The 19,197-nt window shown below is 44.6% G+C and overlaps 1 protein-coding gene across 4 annotated transcripts; it reads left to right on the top strand.

Annotated features, from left to right (window-relative positions):
- The first annotated feature begins 938 nt into the window (after window positions 1-938).
- E2F8 (E2F transcription factor 8) lies at window positions 939-18,722 on the top strand. Of its 4 annotated transcripts, XM_081533717.1 has the most exons (14): window positions 939-1,197; window positions 2,383-2,503; window positions 4,017-4,283; window positions 4,627-4,783; window positions 6,861-7,175; window positions 7,398-7,559; window positions 9,470-9,607; window positions 11,255-11,458; window positions 11,774-11,861; window positions 12,116-12,647; window positions 14,027-14,152; window positions 16,947-17,079; window positions 17,193-17,587; window positions 17,963-18,722. In XM_081533717.1, exons 2-14 carry the CDS (start codon window positions 2,489-2,491, stop codon window positions 18,143-18,145), a joined length of 2,715 nt encoding a protein of 904 aa, XP_081389843.1. In that variant the 5' UTR covers window positions 939-1,197; window positions 2,383-2,488; the 3' UTR covers window positions 18,146-18,722. The 4 variants fall into 4 exon arrangements, with proteins under 4 accessions (XP_081389843.1, XP_081389844.1, XP_081389845.1 ...); XM_081533718.1 differs by lacking the exon at window positions 14,027-14,152; XM_081533719.1 differs by lacking the exons at window positions 939-1,197; window positions 14,027-14,152 and adding an exon at window positions 1,645-1,764.
- The last annotated feature ends 475 nt before the right edge of the window (window positions 18,723-19,197 follow it).

Genomic DNA, 19,197 nt, shown 5'->3' with positions numbered 1-19,197 from the left:
ATTACAAAAGAGGAGGAAGAGCTCAAACCAAACTGTCGATAGATGGGCCCCTTGATCTGGGCGCTATTGGGCAACACGTGCGGTCCGGCAACTACGGCACAAGTGCCCAAAAAAGGGAAGCGCTAGAAAGCCGAGTACAGCCAAGCAAGACAGCGCGGGCGCAAACAATCCGGGCGCAACCAAGGGCAGCGCTGCCGCGCGGCGTCTCGGTCTCCCCATCTGCAAAGCAGAGCGCTGGACTAGAGTGTCTCCCAAAACTCCTATTAATCTAGAAGTCAACAATATTCCATGCTGGAGCTGCCCGAGGCTTGGAAACCTGAAACAGAGAGGAAAGCGAAGGAAGACCACGGGGAGGGGGGAAGGGAGGAGCCGGTGGGAGACCTGGAGAGGGAAGACAGGGGACGCCCGAAACAGGCTTGGCGGGTTTTCAACCTTACTCCTCCTCCTCCTCCTACACCTGAGTTCTCACGTTTGGGCCAAAACCCCGCGCCCATCGAATGGGAGCACCAGTTAGCCAAGCTTCTCCCTCCACGCCCCAGTTTCTTAGAAGCCATGGGCAGATGGTGAGCAGCACAGTAATGCATGCCATGGATGGAAGGGGTAATGGTCCTGGCTGGGGTCTCCAACACAGGTGAGCGGACCTGGGACTGGGCAAGCCGTGGGACGGACCCAGGATGGGGATTGCGGAGCTCCCGCGTCTCAACCCGCGTGTCTTCGGTGGACTAAACTTAACTCCCCAACTTTGAGCAAGGGGAGGGGGTGTTTGCCCAAAAAAAAAAAAAGTTTCTGAACTTTTCCCCCAACTCTGCCGTGGAGGCGGCACCGGAGGGCGGTGCCTGCACCCTGATTCGCCGCCAGCTCCCGTCTGGAGACTCGGATTGGCGCGCGTGGTCTGGGGCCGGGAAGAGCGGGCGTGGGGGAGGGGAGCGGCCCTCCCCGCCCGCGGGATCGGCTCGCGCCGGGAGCGGGTTAATTTCAAATCGGGGGCTTGACTGCTCCTGGACGGTCACGTCCACTCTGCCCGCCCGCCGGCCCGCCAGTCCCGGTCCCGGCGTTTCCCTCGGGCACCCACCTCAGCGCGGCGTTTAAGGACCGACTGACGGCCCGACACGCGGGCTCCCGGGCCTGAACGGGGAAGGGGTGCAGAGGCGTCCCCGCTCAGCCCCCATCGGCTCCAAGAGTGAGGTGGACTGACAGGTCAGCGGGGCGCAGAGGGGCGCGGCGCCGGGCCAGACCGGCACCGGGAGAGGGATCGGGGAGGCAGCGGCAGCGGCGGCCGTTTCCCGCCTCTCGCTCCGCCGGGGGCCGTGGAGGGAGGAGCCGAGATCCCGCGCAGAGGGGAGGGGGCGAGCAAGGGGGAAGGGCGGGGACGTCGTGGTTCCGGGCGCGGGTTTGCCCGCGCTCCAGCCCCGCGCAGCTCAAGGGGCGGCGCTGACCACGGGATGGCTTTCCGCGCCAAATTTTTAAATCGAAGGCGGAAGGTCCAGACCCGCCCCTGGCGCCGCCAGCCAATCGCAGGCCTGCAGCCAACGCTCTGATTGGTTGGGAATCGTTGCCCTAGAAACCGCGAGGATGCTGTCCAGGAACTGCCTGACCGGCGGCGCGCGTACTGGGCCCAGGGGGGAGGGGAGTTGGCCCGGAGCTAGGGGAAGCGCGCGGGGCGCGGGAGCCGGTGGCGGCTGTACCTGGTTGCCTTGCTGAGCAAATGCAGACTTCCATGGTAGGGTCCAGGATCGTGGCGTGAACTGGCCACCTGAATAGCAAGTACATAAAGTTTGTTTTTTTTTTAAAGTCGCATCTTTAAGGAAGTCTTAAAAAAAAAAGTTTTAATTCTAAGGCGCTCTTTAAATGCCCTGGAGCTTAAGGACTGAATTTGGAAGTTACCTATCAAGCTTTTCCCCCAAGACTTTACTGCTGATCCCATGCACGTGTGTGTCAAGGGAGAAATGCAAGCATCTAGATGTAGACTTTTATCCAGATACTTGGGGTTGTACCTCCTTAGCGGGAACCTGGGCTCATGCGCTTGAGTCCGGAACTCTGATCTGTGAACGGGTGGGTGCTTGTGCTCGCTGGAGTCCATTCGGCGGGGTCCGGAGAATGATTTGCCCTCTCTAAAGGTGGGCAAGGGCTGTCACTGTAATTTCTGTAGGTTGCTTGAAGTCTTACTGACGGCAGATCGGCTTGCTGAAGTAATTTACGGGCGTTTGATGGGAGTTCTCTGCCCTGTGGGGCTATCTCCGGTCGGGAATGAAATGTTAAGTGTAGTTTGTCAGTTTTCTTTACCTTAGCCTTTGTTTCAGCAGACTGTGGCGTCCCGTGAAGGTATTTTCAACAGATCTGCATTTTTCTTTAACTTTTTCTATTTTCTTTTTTTTCTTTAAGGATATTAACCTTTTTAATTGGACTACCTGAACTACTTGAACCATCAGGATAAAGAACTCCAGATTTTTCATTTTTAAAGAAACTAAATGTATGAGAAATTTACAGAATGGAGAACGAAAAGGTACTTTTTTAGCTTCAGTATTCATCCTTGCAGTTTTAAATGCAACATCATCCTGATTTTACTGCATAATTTTTCAGTATCCAACATCTTACTAATGCCACATTCTTTTTTTGGTTAACTCCTATAAAAAACTAGAAGGAAGGGAAATTTAATTTTTGAAGAGGGGAAAAGTTACCCAGGATTAATCTTTCTAGTTTTTAGTGATTTGGTGGAAGTTTCAAAGAGATAAGTAGAGAGAAAAGATATTTTTAAGAATAATAAAATGTGTTAGCTGCTTTGTGATATTTCTGAGAATTCTTAAACTATAAGAAAGGCATTTGACAGAATTCAGAAAGGGCATTTACATGATTTGACACTGGATCTCTTGTTAAGATAATTTTCTACCAAATCACCAGTTTCTTTTAACTATAGGGGCCACTGTCACTGGGGATATCTTTATTGATGTCTAAATACTGATAGGGTTAAAAAATGAAATATGCAAATTTCCTAAAAATTTCAGGTGTAAACAAATAAGAGAACTGCTGTTGCTTCTGATGGTCAGAGGCAAAGGATAGCAGCCCTGAGAAAAATCCCATTCTTGGATCAGAACCTCTCAAGTGTACTATCTCGGTGAATTTACCTGCCATCCCAAGCATTTTCTTTAAAATAGATACAGATGGCAAGAATGTGTGAAGTTGCCAGTGGCCAAAAGTAGAAGAAACATAGTCTCCTTTAGTCTTAGGTATGAACTGCTGTTAATTTACCCTCTTATGTCTCAGTGGCAGCCCAGCCTCTGCCAGGAACCAGCTTTGTGGTCTTGGGTTAACTAATTTTACTTCTCTGGGTTCCATTTCCTCCATCTGTAAAGTGAAAAGGGTAAATATTCAAAGAGCAGAATTTTCTGCTTGTAGCCACTCTGGATTTTGCTCCCCAGTGAATTTTCCTGACAAGTCTGACCACATGCTAGCCCTCGCCCTTGTTTCCTTGGCTCTCTGACTTTTCTTCATCAGTGGTATTTTATTGAGTACCCACTGCATGCAACTGATGTGCTAGGTATATACACAGGTGAATGGCATATGGTTTCTGCCATGGAGACCGTTACTTATTTCAGTGTCATGAGTCAAGTCACTCCAAGGAGTTTGGGGTCACTTAAAATTATCAGTCCTCTTAAGGGAAGTTAAGTAAAAGGTATATGGGAACTCTCTGGAGGATCTTTGCAACTCTAAATCTAAAATTATTTCAAAATAAAAATTTTAAAGTTGTAAGTCTTAAAGTTTTCTTTTTAAATTCTTGGAACATAAGATGAAAATTTTAAATCCATGCATTGTTGCAGAATTAAAAATGGGGAATTTAGCTGTTATGGGCAAATATCAAAGTGGTCATTGGAATATAGTCACTAATTTAATCATCTCTACAACCTCACTGAGCATGTTTCCTAAGTACTATTTCTATTTATACAATTCTTAGAGTCAAAAGCTATCTGATAAATCTTTTTTTATATACTGGATTTAATAATTTACTTGTTTTGAACCAGGAAAATCTCTTTTTCGAGCCACATAAAAGGGGACTGATGAAAACACCTCTGAAAGAATCGACTGCAGCAAATATAGTCCAGCCTGACTTTGGCCCTTTAACCACACCCACCAAGCCCAAGGAGATCTCCCAGGGAGAACCGTGGACACCAACAGCCAACCTAAAAATGCTCATCAGTGCTGTGAGCCCCGAGATCCGCAACAGGGATCAGAAAAGGGGTTTGTTTGATAACAGAAACGGATTACCTGAGGTCAAAGATTGTTTACATGTAGGTTTGTTTGCAGAGGACTGGGTGGAAACTGGGGGGTTTGGGGAGCTAGGGATGGGGGTGGCTGTTGAGGAGGAACTAGCAATATAAAGCATCACCCCGGTCAGAGCACTGGTAAGGTTTGGACCCCATCAAATACAGCCCTGGGAAATCTGAACCTGTCACTTATTTATGAGCTTCTTCCCTTTCATATCCATCAAGCAGTTTATCCTGACTTCTCCCCACTTATTTTCCCAATTTTGCAGCCACTGAAGCAAACTATGTATATAAGTGTTAGTCACTGAGCACTAATGCCTCCAATAAATCTTTCTGAATAAGACATTTTTTACATCTTTCTTTGTAGGAACACTTCTCTGGAGATGAATATGAGAAATCCCAACCCAGTCGAAAAGAGAAAAGTTTAGGATTGTTGTGTCATAAGTTCTTAGCTCGATACCCTAACTATCCCAACCCTGCTGTGAATAATGACATCTGTCTTGACGAAGTAGCCGAAGAACTTAGTAAGTATGCAAAGAGCTCGCTGAAATGGTCAGTCATTAAAGGCACTTCACAGACTGAGTCCTTCAGACCCACGCTCATTCTAGCTAGTGTTTGTAATGACATAAGGCCACATGGAAATTATCCATCTATCAAGCCCTATTAATTTCAGAATAACAGCATGTAGTTCCCAGTCACATTTAAGTCTTAAAACAGAAGCAGAAAATCACAGGGAGATTGCTCTGACTGCACTGTGAAAGCTCTGAAGCTTTAAGGCAGCATTGTTTTATGACTTATTTCACAAACAGCTACAACTCCAAACTTCCATCTTGTTTCTCATTGAGGAGCCAGGCTGCCAAATGCTTTCTTCACAGTTGACATGAGGATCAGCCTCTGGGCATGGGAGCCAGGCTTTAGCCCCCACTGCCATTCAGCACTTTCTGAATGTTTTGTGTTTGCCAAAAGTTACTGTATCCCCTTACCCACTTTTCCTCCTCTCTTCATGGACTCAAATCTAGTAAGAGCTAAAAAGGAATCCGTGGCAAATGTGGGATACTTTTGGAGTCATGAATATACTATGACCTGAAACTGAAGAGAAATACAAGACATTTTAGTATATAGCTATCACCCCACGAAGAAAGTTTTGCCCTTCTAATACATGTTTATACGTATCTACTTTAAGAAATGCCATTTAGATTCCTCTCCACATACACTTCATTATAGCTATGGAGGGTGTACCATTTAATTTAGCAGGTATCTATGGATTACCTACTATGTGGCAGGCAATGTCATAGCAGCTGGGATAACATCAGTGGACAGAAAGAACAAAGTTCCTGCTCCTATGGAACCTGCTTTCCAGTGGAGACAATAGACAATATGCAAAGGACATAATAAGTGGGTAATTAGGATGTAAGAAGGTAATATGTGCTAAAGAAAAGCAAATGCAGACCAGGGTAGATGGGGATCCAGAATGCTAAAAGTGTGCTCTGTAATTTTAAACTTAATTTTAAATTAAGTAGTCAGGTCAGGCCTTGTTAGGAGGGTGACATCTGAGCAAGGACTCAACAATAGAGGTGGGGAGCCATGAGGACATCTGGGAGAGGGATTCCAGCTAGAAGGGACAGCCTAGCACACAAAAGCCCTCAGGCAAGCGCATCTCTGGCAAGTTCCAGGAACTGCAAGGAATCTCGGCACCTTGTACCCATCATATGACAGCCATGTTTGCATGTGTGTGTTGGGAACTAATATAAGAAATGGAGTGTAGAGTGTGGAATTTAGAGCTCTAAAGACTTGATTTTGTCACTTACTAGCTCTGTGCCTTCGGGTAAGCAGCTTAGCCAGCCTGACCCTCTTATCTCCTCATCAGTGAAGCATGGATAATAAGGAGAAGTTTCAAAATGGCAGCCCACTCCAGCGTCCTTTCCTGGGAAATCCCAAGGACAGAGGAGCCTGGTGGGCTACAGTCCATGGAGTCGCAAAGAGTTGGACACGACTTAGCAACTAACACTAACTTTCACACTCAGGACGGATTTTTCCAGCTCCAAGTCACTGTTTGAGGCACTGCCTCATTTTGTACTGCTTTGTGTAAAAGTAAAGACTATTGTTAAAGAAATAAAAAAGCATGGATAATAATCACCTACCTCACAAGTTAGGGTAAAATCTTCCTAAACCTGTATGATGCATCAAAGACCCTCAATAAACGTCACCTTTCTAATTTATATGAACTGTTTGTACCCTTTGAGACCAGGGACATGCCTTTCTTATCTTCATACTCTGTTTAGCATGTGCTGTGCTTAGGCGCTCAGTTGTATTTGACTCTCTGTGACCCCATGGACTGTAGCCCGCCAGGCTCCTCTGTCCATAGGGATTCTCCAGGCAAGAATACTGGAGTGGGTTGCCATGCCCTCCTCCAGGGGATCTTCCCAACCCAGAGATCGAACCCAGGTCTCCCACATTGCAGGCAGATTCTTCACCATCTAAGCCACTAAAGTTATTTAATCCAGAACCTACGGACTAGGAATCCCTGGGGAAAAGAAAGGTATTCGATTCTATCCACATTACAATGTCTGATCCTAGTAAGGTGCCACTGCTTGTTTGCAGATGTCGAGCGCCGACGCATTTATGATATCGTCAACGTCCTAGAGAGTCTACACATGGTTAGCCGGCTTGCCAAAAACAGATACACTTGGCACGGGCGACACAACCTCAACCAGACCCTTGGGACTTTGAAAAGCGTCGGGGAGGAGAACAAGTACGCCGAGCAGATTATGATGATCAAAAAGAAAGAATATGAACAAGAGTTTGACTTTAGTAAGAGTTACAGTCTAGAGGATCCCATCATCAAATCAAACACTGGCCAGAATGGACACCCCGACATGTGTTTTGTCGAACTCCCTGGAGTGGAATTTCGGGCAGGTGAGAGAGCTGGTGTTGAAAAGCTCAGGTGGCAGGGAAGCTCTCCAAAGGTCTAGAGACCAGGTTCCTTAGGGAACCCAGCTCAAAGCTACTGCTGCTTTTCACATGAAAATGCTGCATGTCAACCGTAGGATCAGGTTGCGGTATTTTTAGCTTTGTTACTTTAGAAAGCACTTGTCCCTTCATGGATTTTATTTCTTTAATCCTCTTCCTTTTCCAAAGCCTCTGGTAACAGCCGCAAAGACAAGTCTTTAAGAGTGATGAGCCAAAAATTTGTGATGCTGTTTTTGGTGTCAATGCCTCAGACAGTAAGCCTGGAAATTGCTGCCAAGATTTTAACTGGGGAGGACCATGTGGAAGATTTGGACAAAAGCAAGTTTAAAAGTAAGTGGCCCAACTGCCTTGGACTTTTGGACCTACTCTTGAATTACTTTCTAATACATTGGCTATATAAACAGATCATCTCTAGTTAGGCTTTGTATCTTCACTTCTCCCCAGAATTCATGAAGATACTGCTTGAGCTAGCTTGTAGGATTCAAAGATATGTATATAGCTACTCTTACTTGACACTTTGATTTATCTACCTCACTTGATACTGTAACATTGTCTCCATTTTACAGTGTCTGAAGTCTAAGCAGTAAAGTGGGACTGGAACCCAAGTCTCTGTTCTCCCCAGACTCTCATATTTGAGGGTGTAAATAAGTTCTAACGCTGTCTCCAGAAGTGACCTGCAGCACAGTGGATTGGACATTTTGAAAGAGTGATTTTACGGTGTCCCTTCTCTGCACTTACTGCCTTAGACAGTTTGCTTCCACGGTGACTCGGCTGGGCCAGGCAACCCAGCCTGTCTAGCATGGTAGGCAAGGCTTGCTCTCTCTGCCCTGAAACCAAAGCCTGACACCCTATCCTGTGCACGGACGACCGCCGTCAGGAGCGGTCCCAAGGGCTTGCTCCTGAGAGTCTGTCCCATAGCTAAGCGAAGAGAGTAACCTAACAGAGTAATTGCTCTTCTTTTTACATGCAGAAATGTTTATTTAAATATTGGATTTTCTTTCATGGCTACTGATTATTTCCAATTCTTAAATAAAACTACTTGATTTCACTATGGAAAAAAAAAAAGCATGATTTTAGCCAGAATATCTGCTCTCTGTTGGGAAGAAATCATAGATTGGATTCTTAAAACAGCTCTGCCCTTGCCTCTAGAAAAGACTTTGCAGGAACTGCCCCACGCACACACACAGAGGAGCAGAGAGAAAGCGTAGAAGGCATTAGCTGACCTCCAAGCAGGGCATTAGGCTGGCCTGGACATGGATCACTCAAGGGACCAGCTGACTGGTGACCCCAAGGCATAGCAGAGGCTGAGGGAATGCCTGGGAGGTGTCATGCAGACTCCTTCCCATCCCTGTGAAGCTGTACTGGTCCCAAAAAAGTATGGAGACACCTCCAGTTTGATGGTGTCTCCATAAAGACAAAATTAGTAGAGATTAAGGCAGTAAGGCTAGCATTTGGCTTAGGAGATTTGTCATTTCAGAAAACACATCCCAGTCCTACTGATGGGCTGCCTGCTTTCTCTGAGTGACCAGTTTTCAGCTCTCTATTTCACTGGTTAGTCACAGCCTTGGAAACTATTCCAGGAACTGCAGATGTGTAATTGGCTGAATCCCTAGGGAATTCAGAACCTTCTGGCATGGCTGTGAAGGAGGGGCTCAATTTGTAGCTTTGTACTATCAAGCTGAAGTAAAGGCAGACTTCTGTAGCAGAACTTTTCATGATATGTAAGACTTATAGAATAAGCAAATCTATGCATATACATATGGACAGTATAAATGATTATAAATTTTGGTAGGTAATTTTCCATGCTTGTGAAATTAAATACATTTATTTTCATAAACTATCACAAGCAGAAAAATAATACATTTATCATTGATTATTTCTATTTGTTCCTAAAATTCTGAATCCTCATTAGGAGATACCCAGCAGTGGTAAATTTTTATTAGAAAATCTGTAACATGTTTCCCAGTAGGGTGATCTCATTGAGTCATTTTTCCTTTTTCAACATGTGCTTTTGTTTCAAAATCCAGTATCAGCAGTAATTGAGTCTCAATATTTAAAAGTTTTTTTGTTTTAATTAAAGCAGTATCACTAGAATAACTCAAGAAAAGTCACATTTTTCTCTGACATTGATGGTTAGGATAGCTCTTTGAGTGTACACTGTACACATGAAGTCCTTAGGAAGCAAAGTCCTTTGATCTTTCATTATTCCACTAAGTGATATATATACTTTCTCCCCCCAGCAAAAATTAGGAGGTTGTATGATATAGCTAATGTTCTGAGTAGCCTGGATCTTATCAAGAAAGTTCATGTTACAGAGGAAAGAGGCCGAAAACCAGCTTTTAAATGGACAGGCCCAGAAATCAGTCCAAATCCCAGTGGTATGTATTTATTTCCTTTTATTCGTTGCTTCATTACTTTGAATTGATGCACATTTGGAAATATTCTTCCTTTCTCTTCCTACCCATACTGCCACATGGGAAGAGCATACATAAGTGACTGAAAAGACAAAGATGAGCACCAGTATGGAAAGTTTGGCCCTTGGTTCCATCAGGAACTCAAGGTCCATAACCATCACACCCCTCTGTAGGAGGTAGAATCTGTGTGTAAAAGAATTTGACAAAGTTGAAACAGAGCCTGTGCATGTGGAGAATATGAAATGGATTCATTCCAGAATGAATATTCTGTCTACATCTCAACTCTGGGATTCTGACATTTTGTGTTCTACTAAGACCCCACACACAGAAGTTCTGGAAAATGGCAAGAACACGGGCCACGAAAGCAGAGGGAAGCTTAGGTTCCAGTCCCAACTCTGTCACTTATTCCAGCTGTGTGGCCTTGGGCAGGTGACTTCTCTAAGACTGTTTCCTCACCCCTAGTAGGAAGAACAACAGTGCCTTTGCGAGGTTATTGTGGTTTTGGATATAACCTCAATGAGAGGTCTTCCAGTACAGGGGTTTGGAGGACAGGCTCTGGGCTAGACGATCAAGTTCATATCCGAGGCCCACGTTCTTCTAGCTGAGAGACCCTGAACCAGTTAGTTAATGTCTGAAACGTCTCTGAAATGGGGGTGCATTTCCTGAGAAGTACCTGCCTGAGTTGTGGAGAGTGTCTTAGTCTGTTCAGGCTGCCCCAAAAGAGGACCATTGACTCGCTGGCTTATAAACAATATATTTACTTCTCATAGTTCTGGAGGCTGGGAAGTCCAAGATCAAGGCACTGGCAGACTCAGTGGCTGGTGAGGACCTGCTTTCTAGACTTTTCTAGTCTTTTCATAGTAATCTCACATAGTGGAGGAAGACTAGAGAGCTCAGTAGAGTCCCTTTTATAAGAGCACTAATCCTATTCAAGAGGGTTCCACCCTCATGAACATCTCCCAAAGGCCCCACATCCCAGTACCATCACATTGGACATCAGGTTTCAACATGTGAATTTGGGGAAATGGGATGGGGTAGGGGATGCAAACGTTCAGTCCACCACAGGGAAAGTCACCCTGTTTCATCAGATGAAGTCGCCACTGATTCTGAGAGACACAATGTTTTATATCTCAATAAGAAATAAAAACCATTAACAATCACCCTGAACACACACCACTGGTTATAAGATGACAAAGTCTTTCAGAGATGTTAAAGTAAATTATCTCAGAATTCGTTCAGAATAAGATGAACAAGGTTTTTTAGGTAAAGCCCTTTAAATGGTATCTGGCACATAGTAGGCACATAACTATTGCCACTTTAATCTGAAATCATTTTAGAACCGTTTCCAGGTGGCTCAGTGGTAAAGAACCCATCTGCCAATGCAGGAGACACAGGAGATGCCAGTTCGATCCTTGAGTCAGGAAGATCCCCTGGAGGGGGAAATGGCAAGTATTCTTGCCTGGAGAATCCCCATGAACAGAGGAACCTGGTGGGCTACAGTCCATAGGATCGCACAGAGTTGGACATAACTGAGCATGCACGCACTGACCTCATACCCCAGAAGGAGGCTGAACCACTCATGTCTTAACACACTGCCCTTTCCTGTTTCAGGTCTCAGCCCAGTCCTTCCTTTCGCTGCCTCTGATTTGGAAGCGAGGCGGTCTTCAAAAGAGAACTGTGCCAAAAACCTCTTTTCCACACGTGGGAAACCAAACTTCACTCGACACCCATCTCTCATCAAACTGGTAAAGAGCATAGAGAGTGACCGGAGAAAGATAAATTCTGCTCCCAGTAGCCCTATCAAAACCCACAGAGGTATGTTTGCTATCATGTCAGGGCTCTGCTTGAAAGAATCCCTCTTCATCTGACTTTCAGCTCCCTTGATCCCTTGGGACTTGCTAGAGAATTGTTTGTTTCCATAGTCCCAAACACACTTGAAGCCCAACTTACATATGAATTAAAGGATAAAATGTGAATTGTGGGGTTTATCATTTAATTGCTGTGTGATTTGGGGGAGGGGTGGTGGTGCACGTTTTCTGTTCCTTTGACCTCAGTGATGTTTCATCTGTGTGAAGATTCATTCTTTTGCTTCAACCAACTCCCTCCCCCACCTTCTTTTTATTTTACCAGCTGAGAGCACTCAGAATTCTGCACCTTTCCAGAGTAAAATGGCTCAGCTTGCAGCTATCTGCAAAATGCAGTTAGAAGAGCAATCAAGGTAGGTGGGCAATGCTCTTCAGTAACAGGATGCATTACTTTACGTTGCATCATTAGGATTACTTATTTCATGTAAGAATAGGCAATAACCTTGGAAACTGGTGAGAATCTCTGTAACTCATAATATAGAATCATTACAGAAACTATCTGCTAGTTTCATAAAAACGTAGCTTCAATCTGGGGCAATCTAAAATGGTAGAATATTTTAGAGAACATGTGTTTCCATTGTCTCATGTTTTCAATCTTGTCTTTTAGTGAACCCAGAAAGAAAGTGAAAGTACAGCTGGCAGGATCTGGGCACTGCAAACCAGTGGCCCCTCTGGACACTCCAGCAAATGCTGAGCTAGAGATGACAGCACCGTCCCTCATCCAGCCCCTGGGGGTGGTCCCCCTCCTCCCCAGCCCGTTGTCACCGGCAGTGCCCGTGATCCTACCTCAGGCCCCTTCGGGCCCATCGTATGCCTTCTACTTGCAGCCTGCCCAGGCCCAGACTATAACGCCACCCCCAGGCCTGAGCCCCACGGTCTGCCCGACCACCTCTTCTAACGCTATGAGAGCAAAAGACTCCACCGATGCCACCGGTGAGAATGCAGACAGTGACGCCCCAAAGACCAGTGCATCCACCAGGCCTGGAACTTTGCTGCCAGGGCCGGAGAGACAAAGTGCAAAGAACCGAGAGAGGGAGCCAGCTGGAGAAAAAGGCTCCAAGAGGGCGAGCATGCTCGAGGACAGTGGTTCCAAAAAGAAATTTAAAGAAGACCTGAAAGCACCTGAAAATGTCTCCACAGTAAGTACAGCCTTGAACTGTGCAAAGCTTTAGGTACTCCCCAGTTAATTAGGAGGGACTCTGCTAGCTTGTGAAATTTACCAGAGCAAAGAGCAGTCTCCCAGAAAACAGGGAACTGTTCTTTAGCGTCCCATAATCCAAACAAGGCCTCAGACAGCTAATCCCCTGACTGGGATGGCGGCAGGGGCATTTTTAACCTTTGGAGGAAGGGATTATCTGCTCTCTTTTTAAAGCACCGTGGGTGGTTGTCCTTAAGTCCATTTCTCTGTCCCACACTGGAATGCAAACACCTGCCATGAAAGTCTTAAATAATTTACAAGCAGACATGACCCCAAATGAATTGGTGGACGCATAGGGTTCCTCTAACTCCTGCTTTCTGAGTCATTACTTGATATTTGTTTGACATCATGTAACTGGCATCTGTGGCCTAGCAGAGAAATGGCTCCCTCCTGTTTTTACTTTCTACGTCAAATTTACACCAAAATTTCCATGTTGTGCAAATAGAAAAATCAGGCTTAGCTTGGCAAGGTTTAGGTGTATTTGATGCATTGGTTTCTAGATGTTTTGATGTTCTAGACAGTTTTTTTCCTGGATAGAGTTTAATTCGGGAAGGAAAGAACATGTATTGGCTGCCTACCCACATACTAGATGGCAGAAGTGTTAGGCGCTTTTGCATACGTTATCTCTTTTTCCACTCTCGGGACAATTGTATATCAAAGACAGCATCACCAGATAAACAAGCATCACTAAACATGGAAGCAGAAGTTAATCTCTCATTTTGTCCCTGCTGTTAACTTAGGTTATTTTACTTCTCTACATCTTGTTTTCCCACATCTATAAAGAATTTGTTCTGCCAGTTTTTCCTGATTGTCTACTGGGTAGGAAGCACTGGTGCTCTGGATCAAATCAGCACCTGCCTTTGGGGATGATTGCTTTTGAGCACTTGCCCCAGGGCCATATTACAGTTTTTGTGAGGTTAAGTGAATTTATTACATGATGGTATACATAAAGGGGTTTGTGATCCTTTCAAGGAACTGTAGAAGCTGAAGGGTATTATCTGTAACTGTTGTTATTATGGAGGCTTTAGAGTTTGTCAGATCTTCCCTGAGGATGGCCTCATGATCACCATTCAAAACATCCATTATCTTAGCATAGTATCATTTTGCATTTAATATACATGCTAGGGGGAAAATCACAAGGCTTCAGCTTGACTTGATTTTCTGGGAGGTCCATAATCTCTTTGGGGCAATGGGTATGATTTAATAATGGTCTCCTGTTGCTCACTTAGTTATTCAGGATTAGGGTTTTCACTGGATAGATTCCTCACACCCCCTGCTCTTTTTTTCATCTCTGACTTCATTTTGACCATTTCTTTTTAGCATGGACGGAGCAGAACAAAGAAAGGGAGAAATTCACGTGTTAATTCATTCAACAAACATTTACTGAGAATCTACACTTCTAGGGCTGGAGAGAAGAGAGTATACAAACAAACACAAGCATATCAGGTAGTGAATAATAAGAAATATGGTGAAAACAAAAGAGGATAGTGTCCTAGGAAGAGGGGTAGGAGTGCTGATATAGTCTGGGTGAGAAGACATACAAGTGGCAATATGTCAAATTATTTTCATCCTGCTACTTTAATAGTTCTAATTTTAAAAAAGGAATTGGCATTATAGATGAAACAATTTTGTGATGAATACAGTTTATAGGAAAAGTAATTATTATTAGAGTTTTGCTGGAGATTTGAAGGGAGTTAAACCAGAAAACATTGTACTGTAAGATGCCAAAGAACAGCTGTTGGTAAAACACCTAAATCTACCCCTTGAAAATTCTCTATTCCTACAAACTTCAGGAACCTGCTAGTAAAGATATTGAACAGAACCAAGCATCTAAGACACAAAATTGAAAGTTTGTGGTACCCCTTAGCACTGGGGATTCTGACCAGACCTATTAACAGCTAGATCAAAGCATAGACCATTGTTTTGACAGTGGTGAGAAGAAAGATCTGCAGGGAGATGAAAGGTGGGCCTCTGGTTTACAAGGGCTGCTTTTCACTTTTACCAGTCAGTCCTGTTCCTGGTAAGACCGATGAGACTTTTCAGGTGGCTCAGCCACCCATGTAGGCTCTGCTGGAAAAGTACAGTGATGAACAGGCATGAGGCAGACACACACAGCCCAACACTCTGGCCATTTCCGTGTGGAATATAACTTTATTCTCTAAAGCTTTTTCTGCGTGATATTTGGGCATCTAATATGAATTAATCAGTTCTCTTATCTATCATTTTTGAAACCTAGTACCCTGCCCTTTCATTTGTATATTATAAGAGTGTTAGCTTGGTATCATTGGAACCTAAAGTACTAGGAGGAAAAAAATCTATAGTTGTATAATTCCCTTATTCCAGATCAGGAGTCAGCAAACTTTTCTGTGCAGATTGTATGGTTTAGTCACTAAGTCGTGTCCAACTCTTGCGACCCCATGGACTGTAGTCTGCCAGGTTCCTCTGTCCATGGAATTCTCCAGACAAGAATACTGTAGTAGGTTGCCATTTCCATCTCGAGGGGATCTTCCTGACCCAGGGATTGAACCCGCATCTCCTGCCTTGCAGGCAGTCTCTTGTATTTCAGGTGGATTCTCTACCAACTGAGCCACAAGGGAAGCTTTCTGTAAAGGGCCAGAGAGTAAATGCTTTTGGCTCTGTGGGCCATATGGTTTCTGTTACACCTATTCAACTCTGCCATTGTAAAAATTTTTTTAAAAAGTAGGAATGCATCTGCAGACAATATGTAAATGAATGGGCATGGCTATGTTCCAGTACAATTTTATTTGCAAAAACAGCCAAGAGGCTATATTTTGGGCCTGTGGTTTGACATTCCCTTTCTCTAAATCAACATTTCTTGACATGTTTTTTTTTTCCTTAAATACCAATACTACCAAACATTTAGTTGCTGAATAGCCTGGGAAATGTTACACGATAAACACTCTCTTGGAGATTCACATTGTATGCCGTCATGAAAGTCCCTCAGAAATTCTGTCATAAAGACTCCATTTTCCTTTGTTGAATTCAGCATTTCCCCAAACATAATTTAACTATGACTCAAGTAGTACCTGCTTGCATCCCATAGAAAGAACTAGGGTCCCTCAGAATAGTCTCTGGGAAATACCATCCCACATAATTCAAGGACAATCAGATAATAACACAGCAGTGCCACTACAGTGTCCAGCTGCATTCAGCTTGTTCTGACAGCACCACATCATACCAAGAAGTCTGGAAGCAGACTTAGGACGTTGAGGGCGGGGGGGAGTGCTAGGTAAATCTTGCCCTTAAGCAGACTCAGTGCTAACTTTAGGACACTTCCTAAGACCCCGACTGGCATTTAAGAAACATGGTTATTCAGGACAACTGTTGGGATGGGAAGGAGGGTCTTCAAAGAGCCATAGAGCTGGCCTGCCCGTGGCCCATACCACTGTAGGCTTTGGTCTGATGAGACAAACAACCACTAAGGGATATTAGTCCCAGAAGAAGCACGTGGTCATTTTTCTTCCTGTTGTTGTTTTTGTTCAATCGCTCAGTTGTGTCTGACTCTTTGCAACCCCATGGACTGCAGCACGCCAGGCTTCTCTGTCCTTCACCATCTCCGAGAGCTTGCTCAAACTCATGTCCATTGAATCGGTGATGCCATCCAACCATCTGATCCTCTATCATCCCCTTCTCCTCCTGCGTTCAACCTTTCCCAGCATCAGGGTCTTTTCTAACGTCAGCTCTTCGCATCAGGTGGCCAAAGTATTGGAGCTTCAGCTTCAGCATCAGTCCTTCTAATGAATATTCAGGATTGATTTCCTTTAAGATTGACTTGTTTGTCTCACCATAAAGAAGGCACTCACTTTTGCTTTGGGAGAAGGATGGGAGAGTGAAGTGATTAAAGGCCTGCCTTCCTTGCAAACCCAGGAAGACTGCTCAAGGGATTCTTAAGAGTCTGCTCCAACACCAAAAGTTCAAAAGCATCAATTCTTTGGTGCTCAGCCTTCTTTATGGTCCAGCTCTCACATCCATACATGACTACTGGAAAAACCATAGCTTTGACTAGACAGACCTTTGTCAGCAAAGTGATGTCTCTGCTTTTTAATATGCTGTCTAGGTTTGTCATAGCTTTTCTTCCAAGGAGCAAGCACCTTTTAATTTCATGGCTGCAGTCACCATCTACAGTGATTATGAAGCCCAAGAAAATAAAGTCTGTCACTGTTTTCATTGTTTCTTTCTGTATCCGTGCGAAAATAAACCCTTCCTCTTTGTTTTCTAGACCTTGTTCCCATCAGGATACCTAATCCCTCTCACCCAGTGCTCAACCCTGGGGGCAGAGTCCATTCTGTCTAATAATGAAAACTCAGGTACACTTTCCCCAAATCGCAGGATCTACAGCTCCCCGATTGCAGGTGAGTATACTTAAAAACATCCTTCAAACACATTCTCCAGCTCACTTGAGCCTTATATACTTCTTGGACAAATGCCTGTGCTTTTAACATATTCTCCTGCCTTTTCTTTCCAGGTGTTATTCCAGCGACATCATCTGAACTCACTGCTGTTAATTTTCCCTCTTTTCATGTAACACCTTTGAAGCTAATGGTCTCGCCAACTCCCATGGCAGCCGTCCCTGTCGGGAACAGCCCGGCTCTCTCTTCGAGCCACGCAGTCCCCATCCAGAACCCGAGCTCAGCCATTGTAAACTTCACCCTGCAGCATTTGAGCCTCATCTCCCCTGGTGTCCAGGTGTCTGCCAGCCCTGCGCCTGGAACCGTTGCCGTGTCGCCAAGAATAGAGGCTGTTAGTGTCACACCCGAAAATGCAGGCACTCAGCAAGGAAGGGCTACCAAGTATGACGCATCCATCCTGAGCCAGAACCAAACAAATGGACAATCATTTGCAGGGACAGGGGCACAACAGGTGAGAGTGTGTCCATTCATTGATGTCTTTTTCTCTTTCAGTTCTTAAGTCCCAAATAGCAGTATCATGGGAGACTCACTTTTGCTTTCGGACAAGGGAAGGATAGGAGAAGAAAATGCTTAAAGGCCTGCCTTCCTTGTAAATCCAGCAAGAGTGCTCAAGGAGTCCAGATTATGGGGTTATCATGAGCTTTTTGTTTCCCCTTAACAAAAATAGTTGAGAGTGTGAAACTCAGGCAGGCTCACTTAGCAGATTTCAGGGCATTCGAGGTTCCCATCATGTGACATGTCCTTCCAGTCTAGTCTGCTGAGTTTGCCAGGACGTGTACCTGTCTGTCTGGGTCTGACTTTTCTCCATTCCTCTCTTTCCAATCAGCCTGTTCCTGTGACACCCAAAGGGTCCCAGCCAGTGGCCGAAAGCTTCTTCCGTACTCCAGGTGGACCAACAAAGCCAACAGGCTCCACCTGCATGGATTTTGATGGTGCTAATCACACCTCCGTAGGAACTCTCTTCGTCCCACAGAGAAAACTGGAAGTCTCAACGGAGGATATCCATTAATTGACATATTTGGCTTCGTTTAATCTTCTGAAGAGTTGTTTAATAGAGAAGATGGCCTCAGACTGATTTGGAGAACACATTCTCTGAAGATACTGTAAATACGTTGAGGGTTTACTTAATTGCAAAACAGACACTTATTTTCATACTTAAATATATATATATATCCACACAGACATATAAATATATATTTGTATTAAGCTAAGTTCAGCCATCAGTCCTACAAAATAAAATGTTGAACTAAGGTATATTAACTTCTGGGGGTAGGGGTTCGTTTTTTCAGCTGTGCCTATCCTATTATGCCGAGTAACTGTGTTAAAGTTTACTTCCCTTTGGGTGAACCTGTGACAGGCCTAACACAGCGCTCTCTTCAACTTTGCACAAAGAAAACGCTGTGATATGTAATGTATTTTTAAATGGGAGGACTGTAGCTATATTTTTTTGTAATTTCTTTCCGCTGTTGTTGCAGTATGTCTTTTTGTAAAGTTCGCAACAATCCTTAATCAAGTCTATGGAAAAATTATTTATAAAATGTATTTTTAATCATAAGCTGTTCAAATTAAAACTTTTCTAAAATGTATTTAACATCTTCATTTGGCCTGTTGGAAGGAAGTCTTGGTATGGAGCATGCATCCCGTGTCCCCTTAGATATGCCAAGCTTATCCCCTATGTTCTTCCCCTCTTTTGATCCTGCATATGGCTCCACTCTTACAGAAGTGAGAATGGCTTCAGAGAAGCTGCTGCTTGGCCAAGGACAACCAGCTTAGTCCCATGTGCTTTCCACCACACCCTGGGAGGTTGGAAATGAGAAGTGGGAGCTGGAGTGCTCCCTGCCCTGCCCTGGCATGGCCAGCATCCACCCCAGGCCTCCCACTGTCAACAGAAGAGGGGCTGCAGCTACAGTCCTCTTTCCAAATGGCCCAGCTTCAGGGATGGGCAAATAGGATTCTGATTTCATTCACGCACAAGGAATTACCGCATCAAACCCTCCGTGAGCTTCAAGAGAAGAAAGAAATGAGCTACAATGTGTTCAGCATGTATTTTCTTGATCCTCT

This window comes from Giraffa tippelskirchi, chromosome 10 (genome assembly GCF_054371585.1).
Source record: "Giraffa tippelskirchi isolate mGirTip1 chromosome 10, T2T-mGirTip1v1.2.pri, whole genome shotgun sequence".
NCBI lineage: Eukaryota > Metazoa > Chordata > Mammalia > Artiodactyla > Giraffidae > Giraffa > Giraffa tippelskirchi.
Note: the sequence above shows the minus strand (reverse complement) of the source record. Positions and strands in the feature narration are given on the sequence as shown.